General features: G+C 40.5%; 1 protein-coding gene across 2 annotated transcripts; it reads right to left on the reverse strand.

The window, feature by feature from the left end:
• Positions 1-109: 109 nt before the first annotated feature.
• Positions 110-8,101, reverse strand: AKAP17A (A-kinase anchoring protein 17A). 2 transcript variants are annotated; one of them, XM_079317491.1, is made up of 6 exons: positions 7,992-8,101; positions 7,524-7,655; positions 6,441-7,183; positions 4,267-4,415; positions 3,391-3,631; positions 110-1,991 (listed from the first exon to the last, which is right to left on the reverse strand). In XM_079317491.1, the coding sequence occupies exons 3-6, from the start codon at positions 7,113-7,115 to the stop codon at positions 1,116-1,118; spliced, it is 1,941 nt and encodes a 646-aa protein (XP_079173617.1). In that variant the 5' UTR covers positions 7,116-7,183; positions 7,524-7,655; positions 7,992-8,101; the 3' UTR covers positions 110-1,115. The 2 variants fall into 2 exon arrangements, with proteins under 2 accessions (XP_079173617.1, XP_079173616.1); XM_079317490.1 differs by lacking the exons at positions 7,524-7,655; positions 7,992-8,101 and having other exon boundaries at positions 6,441-7,342.
• Between the last annotated feature and the right edge of the window lie 14,408 nt (positions 8,102-22,509).

Genomic DNA, 22,509 nt, shown 5'->3' on the forward strand with positions numbered 1-22,509 from the left:
AAGAAGAGAAGCTGAATTTCATTATTCAAATAAGTGATGCTTTCAACAAGCAGGTTCTTAACACAACACTTCTGCAGATTTTAATACACTGACACATGAAAACAGCAACTTCAGTTCACTGGAAACAGTTTTCTTTTTAATTTTACCATAAAAATGCAAAATAAACTCTTCCACTGTAACCTTATAGCTTTTAATATTCCTGAGCTGCATTTTAAAAGCAAAAGTATTCTTAAATGGATTTAACAAGAGACACTGCAGCCTTACTCTTCAACAACACGAGTAAAAATAATTTAGCAAGAAGGCCCCTTTTTCAAGACAATGTTCAGCTCTTTAAGTACCTGAAAAATGTTTCAAGTAGCCTTATGCCACCTGAAATAATTACAAAGTCAAATACATCAACAAAATATTGGAACAACTTTCAACCATTTTACCACTGCTTGTTAATTCCTACACCAGATGTGCCTCTCTTACATGGAAAGTATTACACAAAGGCATTAAATGCCAGAATAATTTGGGCCACAAAGCTTGGCATCATACAGACATATGAAGGAATCAAAGCAGTTTAAAAGGTATCCTGCATAACTTCGTAGTCAGTTTTAAGAAAAAATATGAAAATCCTGCTATTCACCTCAATCAATAAAAACTCTACTTTGTTAAACATTATTTCATTGAATGCACCAGGAAACACTTTAAATCAAATCTGTATGTAATAGCTTGTCACCTCTTAAGTTCCTATAACTGGTACCCATGTATTTCTCAAGCCAAATTAGGTGATAAAAACTAAATACACTAAAATTAAGGTTTAGAAAACTGAAACTGAAGAAAACAGGTTGGCTTTTAGCACTTTAGGAACTTGAGCACAAGCACACGTGATTATACCTACATTGTGGTAGAAACCTAGAAAGAGACAACAAAGAAAGGAAGGTAAAAAAAATCAGGCATCTCTTTTCTTGATTTCGGGGACTAAGACAAGCCAAGAACCGGTTGAAACAATTGTGTTTTCTATAGCAGTCACACCGAAGAGGTCTGGTTTCCAGTTTTGTGGCCTTCTGTCCCAGCACAGCCTTTCAAAGGAGCCAAGGCCTCCAGCAGCCACTCCAAGCACTCCTCTGTGATCACCTCCGGTGCCTCCGTCTCCTGCTGCCGCTCCTGCGGCTGCGGCTCCTCTCCCTCCTGTCCCGCCGCCGCTCCCTGCTGCGCGTTCTCCCGTGGCGGGAGCGCCGGGGGCTGCGGCTGCGGCGAGGGCTGTAACTCCTGCTGGAGCGCCTGTAAGACCTCCTGTCCTTCCTGTGCTTCTCATCCCGGTAACTCGCGTCTCTTCTGTGCCTGCTGCTCCCCCGCCTGCCCTTACTCTCCTCACTGTTTATGCTGCTACACGAGCGGCTCTTCCTTCTCCTCGTCTCTGCTCCACGTTTGTCCTGCTCACAGTGCTTGTCTTTCTTGCAAGTGCTCTGGTCACAGCTAGAGAGGCTCTTCTGGTCCTGGTTACTGGTGGGAACACAGGGAAGTACCCCCGAACCTCTTTTGTCAGAACACCTCTCAGAGTTTGTAGCATGAAGATTCTGACCTTCCTTGACATGAACTTTGTCATTAATGCTACCATTTAAGTACTTGCACTGAGTGTTCACACTTTCAGGGGATAGTACTTCTGTTTGAGAGCCAGGAGCCACTTTGCCTGCAACAGCCTGTCCTGAGGTAGACGTGATGCAGCTGGATGACACAGTGTGGGGAACAGCACCAGGGCTTTTCAGCACGTCAGTCTGAGATGCTTCGGGTTCTTCCTTGCTTTGATTAACTGCATCCATTTTCTTGCTCAGAAGATTGTTCAGTAGCTTCTCCCTCAGTTCCTTTTCTTTTCTCTGCAATCCCAGTGCTCTCTCTTTTTCCTCTTCCACACGTTTAAGCTCAGCCTCCTGGAGCCTTCGTCTCTCCTCTAGCTGCTGAAGACAAATCCTTTCTTCATTCTGTTCTTGCTCCAAAAGCTTTACTGTCTGAAAGAGAGTCAAAAGGAAGAATAAGCAAAAAAAAAACCTGCTCAAGCTTCCAAGTCACAACATAACACAAAGGCAGCAACACGGCAAGAAAATAAAATCTAACCAACAGAACATCCCAAAATTTAAAGGTGTTTCCTTTTTAAAAGGAAAAATAATCAAAACAAATCAACCAACAAAACCCACTAATACAAAACTACTGTAAGTTGAAACATTATTTGTCCACAATTCTTGAGAGAAGTTTTGTCTTCATGGCTACTCAATATAACAAAAGTAACAATATGTGAAATCTGCAGTATTGAAATACATTTATTAGGGTTAAAACTTGAAGGCTGCAGACAAATTTAAAATTTTTAAATTCCGTCAAATTAAAAATGTTTGAAATTTTATTAAGAACTTCTTTTAGATGATTGCCATCTGTGGTTCATAGATGACTTTACAATGAGTCCATAAAAAACAGCAAGTAATTAAATGGACAATTAGAGAGAAATTGATTGTCATTTTGTCAACCACTTTAAAAACTTGCAATTTGAAAGGTTCAAATTTTTTCTATTCAGACCTAGTCAAGTGGCTTAGTATAGACCTCAGAATTCTCTAAATGAAAGAAAAACACTCCCCGTTTCATCAGACAACATTTCTATTCCACAGCTACAAAGTTAAAAAGCCTGCAAAAGGCATTTCTGCCTTCTTCTAGTATGTAACTTATCTGTACATAACACTGTGAGTTCAAAAACACTCCTGAAGTGCACTGGCATCAAGAAAAAAACCTGTGCTTTTCCACACAGCTTTTTGTTTCTACAGAAAATATTTCACATACAGTCCACCCTAATTTGGTTTTATCCAAGTCTTAACCTTCATTGTTTCAGTGAAAAAAATAACAATACTGTTAGAGAGACAGGATCTAACATTTGAAACCTTTGCTGACAGTACTTTTCCTACAGAAGAAACATTCTGCACACTTCAAACACTGACTAATGAAAGTTCAATCTCTGAAACTGCAAAGAACAGTGAACAGAACTGCTGCAAGGCAAATGGGAAACAGCATCCAAACTGAAATTAGAAAGGGAGTCTTGCATCTTATCCTCTGCAGTTAGCTCACTTCATCATGCTCATGCATTCTTTTACTGGACTTAAGAAAACCTGACAATTAATTTACAGCTAAAAATGATATTCAGGACTATATGTTTAAGTTCACTTTCCATCTACCTACAAGTTCACCTCTTATCAAGGAGAGAAATAGTGGTTCATTGCACTTTTCTGAAATTTTGATCTAAGGAATTGCAGCTGCAGAGGTAGTAAACCTGCTGTTTAATGAACAGGTGCTCCCCACCTCCTCTCAAGTAAAGGGTTTTATTCTGTTGGGTTCTTCATTAGCTTCTGAAATAAATATTGAAGTTACCTTTGCTCTGCTTAGCAGTTCTGCTATTAATCTAATAGACTGAAGATTCCTCTGAGCTAAGAGGAGCTTCCTTTCTTCTAGCTTGATCTTCTCTTGAAGTTTTCTCTGTTCTTCAGCTTGAAGCTTTTCAAGTTGCTTTTTGTTCCGTCGAACTTCACGATCCTTCTGTTTCTGCTCTCTCTTGCGTAACTTCTCTTCTCTTTTCCTTTCTCTCTCATATTCTTCAAGTTCTCTCTGCTTCCTAAAAAGAGATAAACATTTTTGCCTTATCTAGGCAAAGCAAAATTTCAAACTCCTACTGTAGGTACATTTTATACTTCAAGTACATTTTTTTCTAAGTAAGTCATATTGGTGAAGAACAAACATAGAAAATTGAATATTTCAGCCCTTACTTGTGACAACAAACAGTCATACTCTGTCTATTTTTAACAAGTTGTAATTCAAAGAAAAAAAAACTGGCTACAGCAAAGAATTGTTTTTTCTAATTACTTTGACAAGAGACAATAACAATGCATGAGGCAGCTGGGCAGAGAATTACCATAGCAAGAAGAAAAATACCAAGCCAATGAATGCATGCAGTGGTGGTGGGTTTTTTTTCTGTGGCAAGGATAAAATGGTAGTTTCTGCTAAAGGCCAAGGGTCTCTGAAACTAGGTGTCTAATGGCAAGATTTTTGGGAAATTGAGTATTTTGCAGGTTTAATATTTTGAACTGAACATAAGCATAAATGGTAAACTATATAACTACACTCAGCTTTAAGTGGTTCACTTCAGCTATAGGAAACTTGGCTTCAGTTATTTTCTACATTTTGATGCTGATATGAAGGAGCAGTTTTGTTATGCTTGATTGTTAAAACTGAACAATAAGTGACAAATACCTTTCCTCTTCTTTTTGTTTTTCCTCAGCTTCTTTCTCTTTACGCTTTTGTTCTTCTCTTTGCTTTTCAAGCTCTTGAAGCTTTTGCCTTTCAAGTTGACGCTTCTTAATTGATGCATCACTGAGGTGTTTCGTTGAGTCAAAAGAAACCTTTACATGATGCAATTGAAAACAGTTTTAAGGAAACAGAAAAAACATCAAAAATCACAACCTGACAATTTCAACTCAAGACTTTGATGTGAGTACAATCAGATGTGTAAAGCCTTTTTCAAAACAAAGGGAACTTCTCTATGTGCCCAGAGAAAGCACCACTTATTGTAATCAGGTAATTGGGTACTAAATGTGTGCACACATGTAGCAAAATCAGATACAACTCCATACTTCTGTGTCTCATAACCAAAAATAAACCCCAGTGTGGCTGAGGCTCTGTCTGTCCAATGTTTTCAATGTGTCAGAATGGGCACATACAGAATTCTTAATTAATGCATGCTGCTGGGACTGTACAGCACTACGTAGAAACAGGTTTAAATAGGGGCCTTCCTTTCTGTCTAAAACTGTGATTCTTAAATTCAGCAGAAGGCACAGTTCTACAGCATTCAGCACCTGGTTCAAGCCTCCCCATCATGTCTAAAACCGAGATTCCCAAATTGAGGTACACTAAGCAGAAGATCCCAAGTCATGGGAACAGAAAGAAGACACAAACATCTGAAAAATGAGACTCCAGAGGTGCTCAGCTTCCAGGATATATGAACACACCTTGGTCATGTCCATGCTGGAACAGGACACCACCAGACACCACAGCCCTGGTGTCCTAGTCTCCAGTTCTGAGTGCAAGCAGGCAGGGATCTATAACACATTTTCACACACCCATGGTCATGAACCATGGGGCAGAGAACAAGGAGCACAACCTCTGCAGTTTAATCTACTCAGGCTTTATGCAAAATGATGTTTCACTAACAGACTGAGAGGACAAATAGGTACAAACAGACAAGGTGTGCTGACCTTGTATGACAGAGAGCTGATGTCCTGACAGGGCAGCTGCCAGGAAGGCATGACTCTTCTTGCACAGCCAAACTAAATTTGGGAACCCTGATCCCCTGCACGTAAATGACAGTTTGAATTTCACCAGGTCAAGGCACAGTTTCTATTCCACAACTGACAAGCTTCGATAACAAGATAAAAGATTACAGTATTTTACCTACACTGACTAAATTACAATTTGAATAAGTATCTGCATTGCACAAAGGAATACTCAAGATTTTTTTCTGAAATACATTCCCTGTTTTGATGAATGACTACTGAGCATACCAAAATACATCTGCAAATATTTCACTCAACCAATATGCAAATGCACAGGCCATCTCCAAACAGAGTAAGTTACCTTGAGGCTGTGCTTTCAGAAACATTACATCTGAACAGACTGCCTTGTTCCCTCCTGTCATGGCTGTGATTTCAAAGACAATGAGGTTACAGAAAATTACTTCTGGAAAACTCTGTATGTAAATGTTATGAAATAAGCATAAGGAGTTCACAGTAACTTGTGCTAGAAATGAAAATATTATTTAAATTTGTGTGGAGCCTTCCTGTAGATCAGGTACACTAACGATTAACTGTGTACTTCCCAGACCAGAGAGGCTACATGCTACTAAACCTTTTAGTTCTGATCTTTTGACTGGCAGACCTAGTTATCAACGCAGGGACCAAATACAGAGACTGGGAAATTCTTCCCCAAAATGTCTCTCTGTAGTGAATACATGAAATAATAATGCACTTTACAGTCAATCTTCTGGTGAAATTTATCTGAACTTGTTCAGAACTGGAATTTTAGGTGAAATAACGATTTATAAACACACATTATTTTCTAAAGCAATTTAGAAAATCGTTTTCATAAACTTGATCCTTCCATCAGCAGTTCTCATTTCTAGAACTGTTTTGTTAATGAAGAAAGCAAATCCCCACTCACTTTAGTCATGAAGTCTAACAACACATTCTTCTACCAACATTTTCCTTTAAAACTGTATTATGTCTGTCCCATAAACCTACATTACTGCTGTCCATACCACCTGTTATTATCACTATGATACAAAGATAAAGGATTCAAGCACTGTGGAAACAACATTTAGCTGCACTTGGCCTTTCATGTGGGTTGCCACACGAAAGGTTGCAGTCTCTCACCTTTATATTGCAAGCCACTGCCTTGCCATCGTCGCCCTTGTACATGAGCTTCATCCCTCGCAGGGCGTTCATGGCCTCGATGAACCCCGCGTACTCTCGGTACTGGACATACGCTTCAAAGTTCAAATGGCCTCCAAAGCTGAACGTGTGGAAATTCCTGCCCGTCATTTCTTCTCTGTAAGGGTCCAGCATGGGAATGTCCACGTTACGGATTTCTCCAAACTTCTGGAAAACTTTTATAAGGACTTCTTCGCTTGGCTTTTCTGAGCCAGTCTCCTTTGCTGCAAACCACTTACAAGGCAATCCCTCCAAGTGGATCGTATCGGGCCGTTCCCCAGGCAAGGTTTCGTTCATATCTTTTGCATCACGGAAAAACGAGTCCCAGTCGTGTCTGGTAGGAAAGTCAATCTTGTATTCCGCAGCACGCACCTTTAAAATGTCAGAGAAGCCGCTCAGCTTTATGGTTTTGCCATCAAGGCACGCCAGAAAAGATTTAACCAAACTTTTGTTCTCCACCTCTCCTTCAAACCGAATGAAATCCATTGTGCTTTTAGAAATCCGCAGAGTGGAAAACTGATGAGTTTGCACCATCCCCTTCAATCTTTCCATCACTTCCCAGTTCGAAATGGATTTTCCTGGTTGCTTCAGCTGAGGAAGTGCCACACTGATGGTCATTTTTGTAATGGGTTTAAGGTATAACCCACAGGGAGCACAGAGCTCTACAGCTTCTGATGTATCATGAACTATTGTTGCAGCAGCCATAACAAAGAAAAAGCATAGGATAAAAAAATAAAAGATGCAAGTTTAAGTTGCAGGCCAACAGTAGTCAAATAAAATAGCCCTTATTCATAAATAATTTAATTCTTTGGCGATTTAACCATTCCCAAGTTAAAACGATGTCTCTTAACACAAGAGCAAATTAGGTAACTACAACCGAGTAGTATAAACATCTTAAATTACTTTACAACCACTAGAGCCTATAAGTAATTAAATCTCTGCAAGGCCTCTGAATAAAAAACTAGGAGTTGATGACAGTCTTAGGAATACATGAAGTTGGTATGTGATTGCTCAGAAAGCAGCTACCCTTTCTCAGGAGGGAAGGGACTGGCGGCGCGATGTCACACCGCTCCCAAATCTACTTAACAACCAGTGAACCCCAGCAGGCTGGCGCCGAGGCGGGTCTCACGTTCTCCGGAAAGAAGACCTGGAAGGTGTCTGCAACGAGAGAAAAGCGCCCCTTTTATTTAAAAGCCCGAAGCCCCACCGCCCCTCCCTGCCGGCAGCAGGACAAGGCTGGGTAGCAACACGAATCACACCGGAGCCAGCGGCCACCGCCGGCAGCTGTCCCCGGCGGGCGGAGCCCGGGCGGCGGGGGGACACCCCGGGAAACGCCAGCGGGGAAAGCGCCCCTCGCCGATGCCACGGTGACCTGCACGTCCCGCCGCCGGCTCCTGCGCGTCCCCGGTAGGCAGAGCCGGGCCCGCGTCCCTCGCTGCCGCCGCCCGCACCGGACCGGACCGGACCGGACCGGACCCCCCGCGCCCGCCTCACCCGCAGCCGCCGGGACGCGCCGCCCCGCGTGCGCAGCCGCCGCTTCCGCTTCCGTGTGGCGCGAGGCTCCGGCCTGAGGGAGCGCCGCGGTGCGGCGGGATGGCGCCGCCTGGCGGCGGGGCGGGCCGCGCGGCCGGGGACACTCGGAGTGCCGTGCTCAGCGCACACCCCGGCCCGTCTGGGGACAGCTGCGGCTCGCTGCACAGACTCAGTTCGGTGGGAAAAGGGCCTCGGGGTCATCGAGTCCAGCCTATGATCGAACAGCTCCGGCAACAAACCGTGGCGCTTAATGCCGCATCCAGCCTTTCCTTCAGCGCCTCCAGGGACGGTGACTGCCGCCCTGGGCAGCCCATGCCAATATCTAATAGACCTTTCTGTGAATAAATTCCTCCTAATATCCAAGCTAACCCTCCCCTGGCACAGCCTGAGGCCGTTTCCTCTTGTCCTGTGGCTGGCTGCCTGGCAGAAGAGGCTGACCCCTGCCTGGCTGCCGCCTCCTTCCAGGGGGTTCTAGACTGACAAGGTCACCCTGAGCCTCCATTTCTCCATGTTTAACAACCCAGCTCCCTCAGCCGCTCCTCACAGGACCTGAGCTCCATGGGACACACACTCCGTGGAACCTGTGCTCCCTGTCAGCCCGGACACGAGGCCACCCTTCCCCTAGAAGGCCGAGCAGGGATGGCTGTGGTCACCTGCCCCTGCTCCACCGTTTTAAATCAGGCACCAGGTCTAGGGATTGAATTCCACCATGTGAGAAACTGTGACAGCAGAAACCTTCAGCAGCAGGCTGGGTGTAAATAATTGAAGCACGGCTGACCTCAGTGCAGGAGGTCACACGCAGCTGCAGCGGGACCGCAGCTGTTGACAGAGGTGCTATTTCACACCTCGGCCCTACTCTGTTTCTCTCATGGTTAAGTAGTAGCATAAACACAGAATAAGGAACTGCAGCTGCCATAAGACATTTGAAACAGTTTGTGCTTTGTAGTCTGAGAGCCCCTGCATTGTATGTCACACCTTGGGCTGCAAAGCTGCCCTTGGGAGCACGCAAAGCTAAGCCAGATGTGTTCCAGGGAGTTTCAGTAGCAGTGCAGGGAGACCCTGCGTATGGCCATGATCTTGAATCCTGTGCATAATGATGGCCCCACTGGTCCAGACTGTGCCAGAAATCAATATTCTGGATTTTAAACTAAAAGACTAGGACAGTGCTCTGAAAAGTTACAAAATACCAGCATTGAGGTTACTAATTACAGGACATCAGCCACAACTTTAAAAGCTATCACAGACTATTTTTCTGATGTACTCGAAAGAACTGTTACAAACATTATATTTAGATGGGCAAGAGGAAGTATTGATAATGTACACAACTTTTAAAATACGTAATCAAGCACCAATACTGCAGAATAGAAAGGGTAAACTGCTTTTCTGTTGGGCAGATGTGTTATTCCCATTTTTATTTTGCAGAGAGATACTTATAAATGAGTAAATGAAATGTCTCCCTTTGGCTTTCAGAGTCTGAAGTAAAGGTCAGTAAAGCAAAAATATGGCACCAACGAGGCAGAAGGATGAACCAGCAAAGTAAACATCACTAAGGGACAGTATCTGAGTGCCACTGTGCATGTAAATCTGTTTTTTATTGTAATACATTGATTTTCTCCAACTCTGTCAAATACGTTGTGCTGTAGACCTTACAAACCATCTGTCATTTCTAAAAGCTTCTACCTTTTTTCTACCTGATTTCAACAGAGAGTCTTAGGGAAGATGTCACTTCTACCTATAAACTCTCATCTGTACCTTCAGTAGTTAAAACGCCAAATCCCACAAAAGTTCACTAGAGGGAGTGGTTGTTACTTACATATAAGAGATCTATTCTAAAAACAATTAAAATAGGCTACAAACAGCAAATACTAGGCTTTGCATTCATTCCAGAATACAGATCATTCTTCCTTTCTTGGAAGGGAATATAATCCTCCCAACTACACACAGTCCTATCTCTGTATTTCTTCTGTTCTTCCTGAAATGCATCATTTTCTTGACCTTAGTGGTCATGTGCAGAAATGCATGTTATATGGGTGTTTACATAAAATAGAATAAACCACCAACCCAGTATAATTCAATTTCCTTTCCTTCCATCTTCTCTCTGAAACACACCAAGAAGAAAAAAAAACCACAAAAAACCTCTGTATAGTTTAAAACTTAGCTGTATCTCTGATGATTTATCTCCTGTGTTCTAAATCTTTGCTACTACTCCAGGAATGGTACATATCTTTTTAGAAACAGAGTATGTTGCACCCTGTGGTTCCTTTGAATATGATTTTGGTTTTCTGTTGTTGCTGATCAGGGAATATCTCTCTCTCTCTCACAGAGGGAAAGCTGAATGCTTCACTGTGCAGTTGAACAGTTTATGAATGGAAATTGGAAGTGGAAGCAAGAGCACAGAAGAATCATATGAAAAGATTGCATAACTTGAATAGACATTACAATGTTGGTTTTGGGCTCTAAATAGCTTCTCCCCACAAAACAAAATTAATCCCTAAGTGGGTAAGAACAGAGAAATGAAACTGAAATACATTGGTTTATTTCCCATGGTAAGGAACAGCTCCACAAATATTTCCACTTCCTTTCATTAGCTCTGCTCTTTCTTGTTTGGATTGTTGTGTGTGTTAGTGAAGTTTGTGGGTGTGACAGTCCATCTGCCTTGGAAACAACACATAACATTAGAAGTAATACATATGCTGAAGTAGGGCAACTTCAATTAACTAGAATTAATTATCCCTTCCTGGGCCTAGTTCTCTACAGGTCTAACTAATCCATTCTGCTTAAAGCAATAGAATATGACAAGATAAAGATCCAGTTTCCCTCTCTCTAGCACAGCCTTATGGCAGAGAATTAGCCTTGAAGCACTGTGTAGGATGCAAAGCAGATAATTTTCTACTAATTTGTCTCTGTGCCTGTACCCACTGCCATCTATCTCACACTAAACAGAAATGGCAACATTTCTGCTTTTTGCTTTCACTGAGGCAGAATTGGCATCTGTTGTGCTGTTGGTTTATGAACTGTATGGTCAAATTATAGTGTGCTGTAGCCTATAAAACATAAAAATTGGATTTAATTGCTAAGACACGTTGTACTATACTTGTTAGCATGATGTGGTTTTTAAAAAGTTTTAGTACTGTGCTGTCAGATGCATTGCTGGTTATTTCAGTTTTTATACATGCATCCATGAAATGTTTTCACATAATGACAGATTTCAAGAACTATCACTTAAAATAAATCAAAATGTAAAAGACTTAGATTTTTCCTACTTTTTTCTATTGTTTGTTTAGGGGAAAATATTTTAATTGGATTCAAATTAATACTTGAAAATTAAGTATTTCCTCCATAGTATTGCATGTTACAGATTGATACTAATCATGAAAGTATGTCATGCTTTTATGTACATTTTTTACATCCAAAAATTTTCTTAGTAATTTATGGAGTTAAAGGGAAGGGCTGTTGGCCTTTCTGAAGAAAAAAAGAGCAACAGGTCAATAACACTAACCTTCCTCAGCAGGATATTTCTCTTGACAAGTTCCAAAAGATTAATTTCAAGTACAACTGTTGACACCACCAAGAGCTTGAGTTTTTTAAAGAGGTAAAACTGTATTATTAAAATTGAAGAATTACAATTCTGAAGAAGACAAGACTTTTTAAGCAGACCTTTTAAGATCTCCTCTGTAGGTTCAGCATGCCCTGCCCACTAAAATTTTCACCTTATTCAAGAAGACCAGAGATATTTTGGTAGATCTGGCATAAGTATAAATGACTGGCATGAATTCCATGTTTCAGCAGCAGGGTCTGTAGCTTAGCCTTGCTTCCCAACACACTCATCAGGGATGTCAGGGGATCAGTGGCAGAATGCTCTGCTGAGTTTGCACTCTGCTCCTGGCATCCTTCTTTCATTTCCCAGGCCCTGATTGTGAAATCTGAAAAGCTAAACTAAGGAAGAATGACCAAGCCAGGTCACACTTGATTTGCACATAGCACTGCTCTTTTCATGCAGGCAGGTACTGTCATTAAGCTCCAGAATGTGCTGCCAGGGCTCATTAATTACATCTTAAACAATGTCTTCTTGTAATTTCTATTCCCAGATATTAAGTTTACACTGAGATGTAGACTGACTGTTGAACATTAGGCAGCCTAAATCAGTGACAAAGTTGCATCTAAGTTTGTTTCTGGCTCATGAATATATATATATATATATATATATATATATATATATGTGTGTGTGTGTGTGTTTGTATGTATATATACATGTATATGTATATGTATATTTTATATTGTTGTATATTTTGTATCCATCACTATACATCAATCTGTTTATAAACACATTTGTACCTGTATATATAAAAAGTGATTTTCTCCTAAGGTCATTTTTCAACTGAGAGAGACACTCAAGTTTTTGTATGGAAAGTCCTCAGGTGTCTGGTGATTCTGTGCTGCAGAATGACAAGTCACCCCAAGATTAATTTGCAAATTTCTCCTCCCTTCCCTCCCCAGGTATATCATCAGGTAAAGACACAACTTAGATATGAAAAAAAAAGACTGGGTAGTCAGAATAAAATTCTGAAAGTCATGTAAGTGCTATATGTTGGGTAATATTGGATAGCTAACAACTTCCAGCCAGAGACTGAAAGCTCTCAAAAAGATTAGGGGGTTGAACTTGCCACAAATGAGCAGATATTCAGGTACTGTTGTGTCATCTGGAAGCAGCAGAAAATGTAAAACTAAGGAGACATAAGGCTGGTACAGTGACATCAGCCTCAGGTGTAGTGTAGTTTATTTTGAGTTGCACCACAGAAAAGTCTCACCCATATCTGTGTAGAATTTACTTATTCTGTCCATGTCTAGACACTCACATAAATCCTGGGAGTTTCCAGTATTCTGGCTGCAAAACCACAACATCACTGTAGGCGAACTATTTTTCGTAACAGTGCAATGACTGGATGGAATAAGTATTTTTTTCATTATTTCTATTTAACCTGCACTTCTCTATTCTGTTAGCAGTAATAGAGAAGACAGAGGGAAAAGGGAGGTTGCCATATATTTCATATTTTTGGGCAGTAGTTATCTCCAATATATCAGTCCTGTATAAAGTGACAGTTTTCTGCAAGCAGGGAGAGAATAAAAAGATTTTATCAGGTAATTTTAAGTATAAAATAAGTGATTAATTCTAACTTAACATTGTATTTTATCTACTTACACCACAGTTTAATTGTTGTCTTACTACTGATTTGGTATGCAGTAACCACATGCAGCAAGCTTTGCACCAAAGGAAAGTTATTTAGGTTAGTACAAGGGGATCTAATTATGAACCATAAGGTATGATTTAGAAAGGGAAAATGTCATGACTGCAAGATCCTTTGACCTATAAAAAGGGAAGGGCATCATAACAAGCCAGATGGTTTTATTTGAAAGACTGTGTGGGAAATAAATCTGTCTGGGCAAAGCTGCAAAGCCTGAAAACTTTTTATCTTTAGCTTCAACTGCCTGCTTGACCCTTTGCTGGCAAACAGAGATGGTATGATACATGGGTATCTCCATTAGATTTCAGTGATATTTCTCTGGTTTCACAAGCCTGTTACTATTCCAGAGCACTTATTACTTCTTTTAGAAAGCTTTTGCCTAATGAGCTGAGGGATGGCTTTTTTTTTTTTTTTTTTTAATGTTTCTTTCCTTCTGTCCTTGCACCTGGATTAGGGCAATCCCAAGCAAAAATACAAGCTGTGCAGAGAATTGATTGAGAGCAATCTTGAGGAGGACTTGGTGGATGAGAGCTTGGACAACCTGGCAATGTGAGTTTGCAGCTCAGAAAGCCAAACGTGTCCTGGGCTGCATGTTTGCAGCAGAGAAGTTGTGGATGCCCCATCCCTTGGAATGTTTACAGCCAGGTGGAATTGGGCTTTGAAGATCCTGGCCTAGTGGAAGGTGTTTCTGCCTGTAGCAGCAGATTGGAACTAAACTGTTTTTAAGGTCACTTCCAAACCATGCTGTGCTTCCATGATGTGTTTAAATATTGTACATATATATGACACAATGGCCACAATAATTGCATATTGTGGATTATGGTATTGTAAGAGGATTTAAATTCTATGACAGTGATTATCTACAACTTTATCACCCTTCTCCACAGAGCTGGGCTGTCCCTATTTTCTTTACAAATATGGATATCATTCCTGTGATCACAATCACTTTTTCAGGGACCATGACTCTTTTTAACCAAGTTCTTCTCATCAGAGGATTGCAAGGAAGTATTGTTCTAGGCAGATGTTTGCAGTTACCCTGACTCTCAGCTCAACTCTCCTTTTTCCACTTAGCTTTCTTTCACTGGCATTCTGGTGTGTCTTACTGAAATAGCGACTTTAGGGATATGGCACATTAGTTTGAGAATAAGGGAGCATCTTAGTAAGGATAAACTCTCAAGGCCTGCGAAATCCAAGTTCATGACAGGTGATAGTGACTACACAATATGCAAAAAAATCAATTTGATTGTTGAACTGTTTGTGCAACAGACTGAAACAGAATTTCTTTCCCTGAAAAAACTTGTCTATAAAGACTTTCTGGCTGAAATAATTAAGCATGGTGGTGGTTAAATTTTAAGTGTGAAGCTATTGCTTCCCATAGGCACACCTGCATGAAGGGAGTCAAACACCTCACCAGGTGAGGTTTTTAAAAGTCAATTGGGAGGAGAGAAACTTCTCAAGACTGAAGTCAGTTAAGGATTTGAGATCTTCATTTCAGCTCTCTACAGGAGATGAGTGCTGAATCTCTCCCACCTGAGGATCAAACAGTTGATTTTTTGTTAAGATCCTTTCAGTGGGAGGATCACAGGACCTTCATGATTTATGGGGTTCTTCAGATGAGGTGGGAAGCCTGAACTCATTTCCCATTTCAGCCCAGAGGGGAAAAAAACCAAAATTTTCAGGGCACATTTTTGCTATGTAGTCAGAATAGGATGTTCTTAACACAGAAGCCACTGTTCGCTCTTATAAACCTGAGGTGTTTGATTTCTAGCAAGTTCTACTTTTCAGTCCAGGCTCTGGGCACCAGAAATGTGGTAGTGTTTATTAAATGATGAGTTTAAAAGATAAAGGAAAATTGGGTTAGCACCTCAACTGCCCAATTGTTGTGATGTCTGTTGTTCAGCCAGCAGTTACCTCGGGGCATGAACCTAGTGAGGGATATTCTAAAACCTGCGTGGTGATGAGTCTAAGTCCATGTGATGTTACTTGGGAGGATTTTCATTTGTATACAATGTTTTTCAATTCTTTTCACATTGGCTTAAACTATTTTGGGTATTTTATTTCAGATAAAAGTCCAGGTGTCCTGCTGGGCTCAGGGATGCCAAAACCACATCTGCTGATCTGTCAGTGAAACACTTCCTATGAGCCCTTTCCCACACAAAAGACTAAAGCCAGTCAGCCAGCTCCAGCCTGGCTGACCTAATTGATTTTTTCTGTGGTCATGGGGAGTCTAGCCCCATGCCTTCTCCAGCCAGAGTCAGGCAGAAGTCACTACCTCAGGTTAAGATGTTATCATCTGCACCAATCTCTGGTGTCTGGAGTGTAAATACCACAAGCAGAAAAAGTAACTGTTAGTATTTGCTGCTCTCATGCACAGCCCAGCTTCTTTAACTGTGGGAGCTGGAGCACATGCCACACTTCAGTCTGCTGCAGCCAGCACTTGTAAGTGCACTGAATTCTATATTGAGCAATTGAAGTCAATCCTTCCTCATGTGACTTTGGGTTTTACACTGCTGCCAGATTCAAAAATCACATAAATTGAGCACTAAAGTAGATCTGAGAAACAGCAGAAAGACAAAACTTGCTTTGTTCTTTCTCCATCTCCCTCTCAACACTTCTCTATGCAGGAAGTTGGCTGCAAATTTTGATGTTTCACCAAAGCAAGGAAAATTTCTTGTAAAGAAGAGGTATGAGGAGTGCTAGGAATGGGTGCTGTAGCATAGAATCTAGCCCAATGGAAGAGAGAGGGACATATCTGCAAGTAGAACATTACTAAGTATTACTAATTCAGAACTGCATTAATTATGGGAAATTATTATTAGCACTGCTATTTTTACCAGGTACTTCTAATTTTTTTTCAAGACGAATACGCCTAAAACTAACATTGAGCTTTTGACTCTGTATTAAGGACTCTGAGTATGTACTGTTTTTAATCATCAGGCGTTCTAACTTCTGCTTTTTGGAAAGCCCCAGCTTACTTCTCACCCTGAATATTTTCACCTCTGATGCTTTCAGGTTCTTGTATTTCTTGTTTGCGTGAACAAAGCCATGCTGGACATATGTATTTTTTTTTTCATTTTTGCTAATTTTATGAAAGCTTCTATGTATATTACTGCTCCAATCTATTTTGCTTTTATCTTCTACTGCTTAATATATAATGTTTCCTTAGAGGAGTTCATGTTAAACAATTGATCTGTTAGGGAACAAATGAATACCTGAGGTAATAATTTCTTTCAACATCCCAGCTAGACCTCAAAGAGGATAACCTTTTCCTAGTCTCAGACATTTGCACCAGTCAGGAAGGATTCTTACCTGGTCTGTTTAGCCTGGGGCACTACTACCAGTGCAGAGAAGTTCTCTGGTTTAATAAATTAGAAAAAAATGCAAACGTTATCATTGGGAAGAAGCTTTACCATAGAAATGGATTTTACAGGAACAGTAGAGGTCTAAGGATCCTGTAGGCATTGCTGGCATTACTTTATGTGATCTCTTTGTTAGTTGTCTCCAAAACAATGTGTCTGTACCCCAAAGAGTGCAAAAGAAAATTCAGTGGAGTACAGGAAGAATATGTTTTTGTACCATTAACAAATAAATAAAAATATGAGGTTTTAAAGTAGGGTTTCTTTCATCTTTATCTCATCTTTTTTCATTCTTATTTCTTGTTGGTTTTATAATATACATAATATGTTATTACAGTAGTACATCTACATAACTTACTTATAAATAAACATACATATATTGAGAGGTTGTGCTTAAATTTTTTTTTACTTGGGTTGCATGATCAAAGAACTTTGGAGATCTGTGCCATATTGGAGCCATCCTGAATTGGACATTTGTCTGATCAGCTGCAGAGCATGAGCCTTGGTACAGATCAGAACTCCTCATGTAGCTAGCCTCAAGAAGCACTATTAAGACAGATTACCTGTTTTTTCCACTATGGAAAATTAATCTTATGGATGAGTAACAGGAACAGATCAGGCTGCTAATATAGAAACAACTTATTGCTTCCCTCATACTCATCTCCATCTTCTTCTTGGATAGTACTTAATATTTTAAAAAATTCTGTGCAGTTTTCCTTTCTTTAAAGGGGAAGTACATATAAATTCGAATTTCAGTGCTGCAAACCATGTGTCAGTTCTGGGAAAATGCCTCTGATGATACTCCAGCATTTGTGATGCCATGTGAGTGAAACAGCCATATAGTGCTCCATGAGTAATGAAACAGGTTTTTGAACTGGAATATTTTAGCAAATATTCTAAAATAGCTTTGTTAGTGATAAGAGAAAAGAAAAGAAGAAATAGGTGTAATAGTATAACAGATGTTTGTATTGGCATCCTACAGCAGAAATGCATTCAGTAAGAAGAGACAGAAGAAATTCAATGTATATTAAAGTCAGGTAAGACAATAATTTATTTATTTAGAATTTCTAAAGTCATTAAGAGCAAAATAACTCTTTCACAGTTTGTTTGACTTGCAGGAGTACTTGATTTGTGGTAGTATTTGTTTAATATTTGTAGTTCAAAAAGATTGAATTTGTCTAAACTGGAGACGAAGAACGTTTGGAGGCCTTAGGTAGGAGGGAACTCACTATCTCTGTTCAGGATGAGTTAAACAGGAGTTCCAGGCTTCAGACTGGTAAAGAGTCACATCTGGAAGATTTTTTTTTCATTTTTCTTATTTAAAGGTGTCATTTGAACAAATTGCCTGAAAAATTATACTCCCCATCATTCTGTCTAAGAAAATGTTAGATAAACCTTTAATGTCAGAAATTGAACTGATTCTACCATAGGGAAAGAATATGAAGAAATAAAACCCCATCCAACCCTATTTGTTTTGTGAAACTGTGGCTGCTATTTCTTAATATTGTTTTGAGTTATGCAAGGTAAATCTAGGTTTTGGTCTACCTTTGCTCTGTTAGTGAAAAAAGTTACAGAAGGGTAAAACTCTGTGTTCCCCAAAAATATTTTACCCAAAGTCCCATGGATTGCAAGTGATGTGGTTTTATTTTTCTTTATTGATTGTGGAATTATGTAAAGCTGTACTGTAACAGGCCACATTATCTTGAAAATGTCTGTGTGGAATTCAGGCTTGACCATGGTTAAATAAAGTTGTGAAAGAATCCCTGTTTAAGGCAAGAGCTCTTTTCTGAAAACAGGGTTTCATTGTTATATTTACTGCTATTTTTATCTAACTATGCAATTTGCTCTTGCTCAGTTGTATAATTCTGCTTGTTTTATGATGCCAAGTACTTTACATACATAAATCCATCTCAAGAAAAGACTGAAGTTTTCAGAATTGCGTTTGCACTTTAAGAGCCCGAGTCAGATTTTGCCTTCTGAAGTCACTTAGGCTTCATAAAGAAATGTTTTCTTCAGTGTCTCTTTTGAAAGACCTGCTAGTGTTAAACGTGGGCGAGGTGCCTGCAATAGCAGACGTGAGTGGGACGAGGACTGTGTGACAACAAAACCCAAAACTCAGAGAGCTGCTCAGTTTATTCTGCTTGTTCTTCTCAGATTTGCTGAGAGAGAGGGACTGTTCTTGTCTTCCTGCATGCATATTCATTCAGTCAGGTGCTGAGAGGGAAAGTCAAATTGGGATGATGAGAACAAAGGAGGATGGGTGAGATGTGACTGATGGAAGGACAGTGGAGTACAGGGAGATTACCTGTGCTGGTGTTGACACGCCATGGTCAGCTGATTCGTGTGGGGAGAAAATTGACTTTTCTGTGGAAAGCTTTCATTTCCTGGAAAGATATATGTGACTTTAAACATTGTGACGACATTATTTAATTAATATTTCCTGCATGCAGAGATCATGAATACTCAAGTTGACAATATATAGAGCTTCTCAAGGATTTCAGATAAAGAAATCAATTATAACTAGGCAAAAAGTTCTTTCCAAAGAGAAACGCTAGTACAGAAGTGGTTTTTTGGTAGCTGTTTTTCTTTTGAAAGAGTCAAAGTGAAAAAGTCTGGTTTCTGTCTTCTCTGTTTTCCTCACAGGACAGTTACTTGACAATTTAGGATAAACCCTAGGGAGCCAGTGAAAAAGTCCAGTGGTTTTCACTGGTTTTTGTATTACTGTTTTTAGAAGGATAAAATGTTATGTAAGGAAATTGCTGCCTTCTGTAAAAACTCCCCATAAGAGACTAAAGCAGATCCCGGAACCTTACAGATTTTGGCTTCCACTTCTGTTTGATATGATGCCAGGGCTAATGAGTTCACATCATAACCTAAACCTATACCTCTCTGGTGAAAGGGTAAATCTTAATGAGAAATACCCAAAATACTCATTTTCTGTTCAGCTGTGCTCTTTTGATCATGTTCTTGCATCTTCATGCACACCGAATAGCTGTATTCTGGGGTTTTTTTCCCTCAGTTTTGTGCGCCAATTTTTATTTAGGAAATTACTGGAACCTGTAAAACCAGGTATATTCACAAATGACAGTAGCTAAAACATGAGCAGAAAAGCATCCTTTCTGCTTCCATGAAGAATGCTGTGGGCTGGGCTGCTCCACTGGCAGTGAGGTTGGCAGGGCCATGCTCTCCTGTGGCAGGTGAATCCATCAGCACCCAGCAGGGAGCAGGGATGAGACAGGGATGGTGATCATGGCCAGCCCTGGGGAGCCTGGGCTGGGGGGTGGAGGATTCAAGGTGTTTGTGCAGCAGGCAAGGGGCATACTCAGTAAAATCCTTGAGGGTTTGAAACTTTCAGAAACATCAAGCTCCTGGAGGCAGGGGGCGTTTCCTCAGAGGAAATATAATTTCTTGGAATCCTTGTTTTTTGAGAAATGAAGGGAAAAAGGTTTATCATTGTGTGTATAGTTTTGTTCTGAACTCAGACCAAACTCAAATTTTAAGAGCACCTGATCTTCCCAGAAACCTCAGAACCCTTTCTCGTCATTTGTGTAAGAAGGCCTGCTCTGCCACACATTTTGTTTCCACTCATTTTGTTCTTTTGAACAAAAATAATTGATTTCTGCACAAGTCCTTTTCAGGAAGTACATTGTTCTCTTGTGGTTGTAACTGAACTTTACAGCACAGAATATCTATATAAATAATTTTTTTTTAAAAAAAAGGACTTTCACAGTAGAGAAAAACAGGACTCTCAAGCTGTAATGAGGCAGAAAAAATTGGAACAGGTAGAAGCCCTGAATGCTGAGATAACCCTTATTTGCATTTACTTCGTACAGCCACAAAGATAATGACTTCTTTATTGTGGTATGGACTTACTGGTAACAGGAAGGGGTAAAAGCAGACAGTTTTAAAATCTCTCTCTCCAGACAATGGTTAGACCATAACAGAAATGTTAGTTGATAATAGTGTGGTTTATTTATATTCCAATACAAATTTTCAATGTGCTAACTGATACTTCAGTGTGAAAGAATATTGCTATGGATATAAGCCATGACCATGAAAATGAGCTTCGTATCACTTGTTTTAGATGTTAAAATCTCTTTCCAGGCAGTGATGTAGCTCATGTTACATTCAGGTAGAAGATCTAATATGAAGAATACAAGGCTTTTTAGTTTCTCATCAGAGAAGCTTTTTGATTTTTTTATGTATTTATCCCTACCTCACCATATACAGGCAAGTGTAGGGATATTGTTTGGACAAATTTTTTTGTGGAGAAGCAGCTGCATTGCCAAAACCACATCAATATAGAAGTCTTAATGGATTCCAGGAACTGGTGTGTATCTGACCCCTCCTAAAAGGCTTTTACTTCAGGCAGTTTGCCACAGGGATGGGGCTCTAGCCTCAGCTGGACACAACAAAGTGAAAATGATCATCATCCCATTCCTGGTGATATCCTACAGGGAGGAAACAGAACTTTGTTGAAAGTGTAAGCACAGTTTCATTTTTTCCTGCCTTCTTGTTTAGGTGATGCAAAGTCCATTTTTCAAAATCTGTTTGTGATACAGCTGAAAAATGCTCATAGTCCTTACCTATGAAGAACACATAGCAAAAGGAAATACAAATGCTGTTTTTTGCCTTGTGTTGTATTTATGGGTTTAAAGCTCGGCATAAAATCTGCATGAAGCCACGACATTGACAGGAAAAAGCCTAAGGGACCTGGCCTGAGTCAGAGTAAAAAAGTTCCTTTCTTCAGAGGTGTCTTGGGTGTTTTGTTACTGTTACTAGAAGAGTGAGCTTTGTTGTGACCCTCCACTGGGGGCTAAGAAATCTGACAATTCAGTCATACAACAAAGCCATGGCATTAAGGATGTTCTTCCTGCCCTGCTTTGGCATCAATTCCTTGAAAGTGAACAGCAGGGGTTTTCAGCAGGTGCCACAGCCCCAGGCTCAGGAATCCAGACCTGAGTCAGCAGCACCTCTTGCTATGTCCCTGCTCAACCTGAGGCAGCTCTCTGATGGGCTGAGATGAGGGCATTGCCTCTGCCCTTCAGCCTCAGGCACCTTCACCCAAGGATCTCCTCTGACGTGAAGCCAAGCCAGCTGCACTCAGCCCTGGGCCCAGTAGTGTCCCAGGAGCTCTGAGGTAGGTACAAGGGTTTTGCTTTCAGCATCTGAAAACTCTTGTCACTGCTCAGCTGAGTATTCAGGGTCCTACTTCACAAGGGCTATATGTATGCTATGCTAATTCTTTGTATAAGTGCTCATCCCTTGCAACATTTGTGAATTGAACTGGCTCCCTTTGAAGTTGTTCTTTGGATGGTACTTAACTTTGAGAACTGCATTGTGGTTCATTGCTACTTGGACTTTAACATTTTTAATTTTTTTAAGCTTTTTAAATTATACTTCAGAACTGTCTGGGTGAAGCTATCAGGACTCGTCAGTTTTTTCCTCACTTCCTCTCATTTGCATCAAATCTCCAAACACCCACCCTAAAGTGAGATCCTTTGAGGATCCCTTTTCACCTTCTGCCTGAACTTCACTATTTATCTCCTGCCTTCAAACTATCAGATTTTCCTACAGCTTGTGACTCCTTGCCCTGAGGATCAGCTGTATCCACAGACACCTGGAAGGAATGAGTCAAATGGAAAGGAAGTCAAATGCTTGGTATAGATGAGTAAACAGTGCTATTGGGGAGCTCAGGAAGGGGATGGAAGGCCAAGGATTGAAGATAACCTTTTTGATTTCTGAAAAAAATTGTTAAGATGGGGGATAGGGGGAAGGAGAGGAAAAGGGGAAGGGCATAGTAAAAGGGCTAGTAAAAATAATTATGAGTACAAGTGGAAGAAAGAGAGTATTACTGGATGTCAGAGCTCATCTCCTACT

This window comes from Erithacus rubecula, assembly GCF_903797595.1.
Source record: "Erithacus rubecula genome assembly, chromosome: 1".
Taxonomy (NCBI): Eukaryota; Metazoa; Chordata; class Aves; order Passeriformes; family Muscicapidae; genus Erithacus; species Erithacus rubecula.

What these genes read in the sequence shown, in the direction of transcription:
- AKAP17A (XM_079317490.1), bottom strand. Translation starts at nt 7,202, where the DNA reads ATGGCTGCTGCAACAATAGTTCATGATACATCAGAAGCTGTAGAGCTC. An exon ending in AAACAAAAAGAAGAGGAAAG is followed by an intron (nt 3,632 to 4,266) that starts GTATTTGTCACT and finishes ATCTCTTTTTAG; the next exon opens with GAAGCAGAGAGAACTTGAAG. An exon ending in AACTGCTAAGCAGAGCAAAG is followed by an intron (nt 1,992 to 3,390) that starts GTAACTTCAATA and finishes ACTCTCTTTCAG; the next exon opens with ACAGTAAAGCTTTTGGAGCA.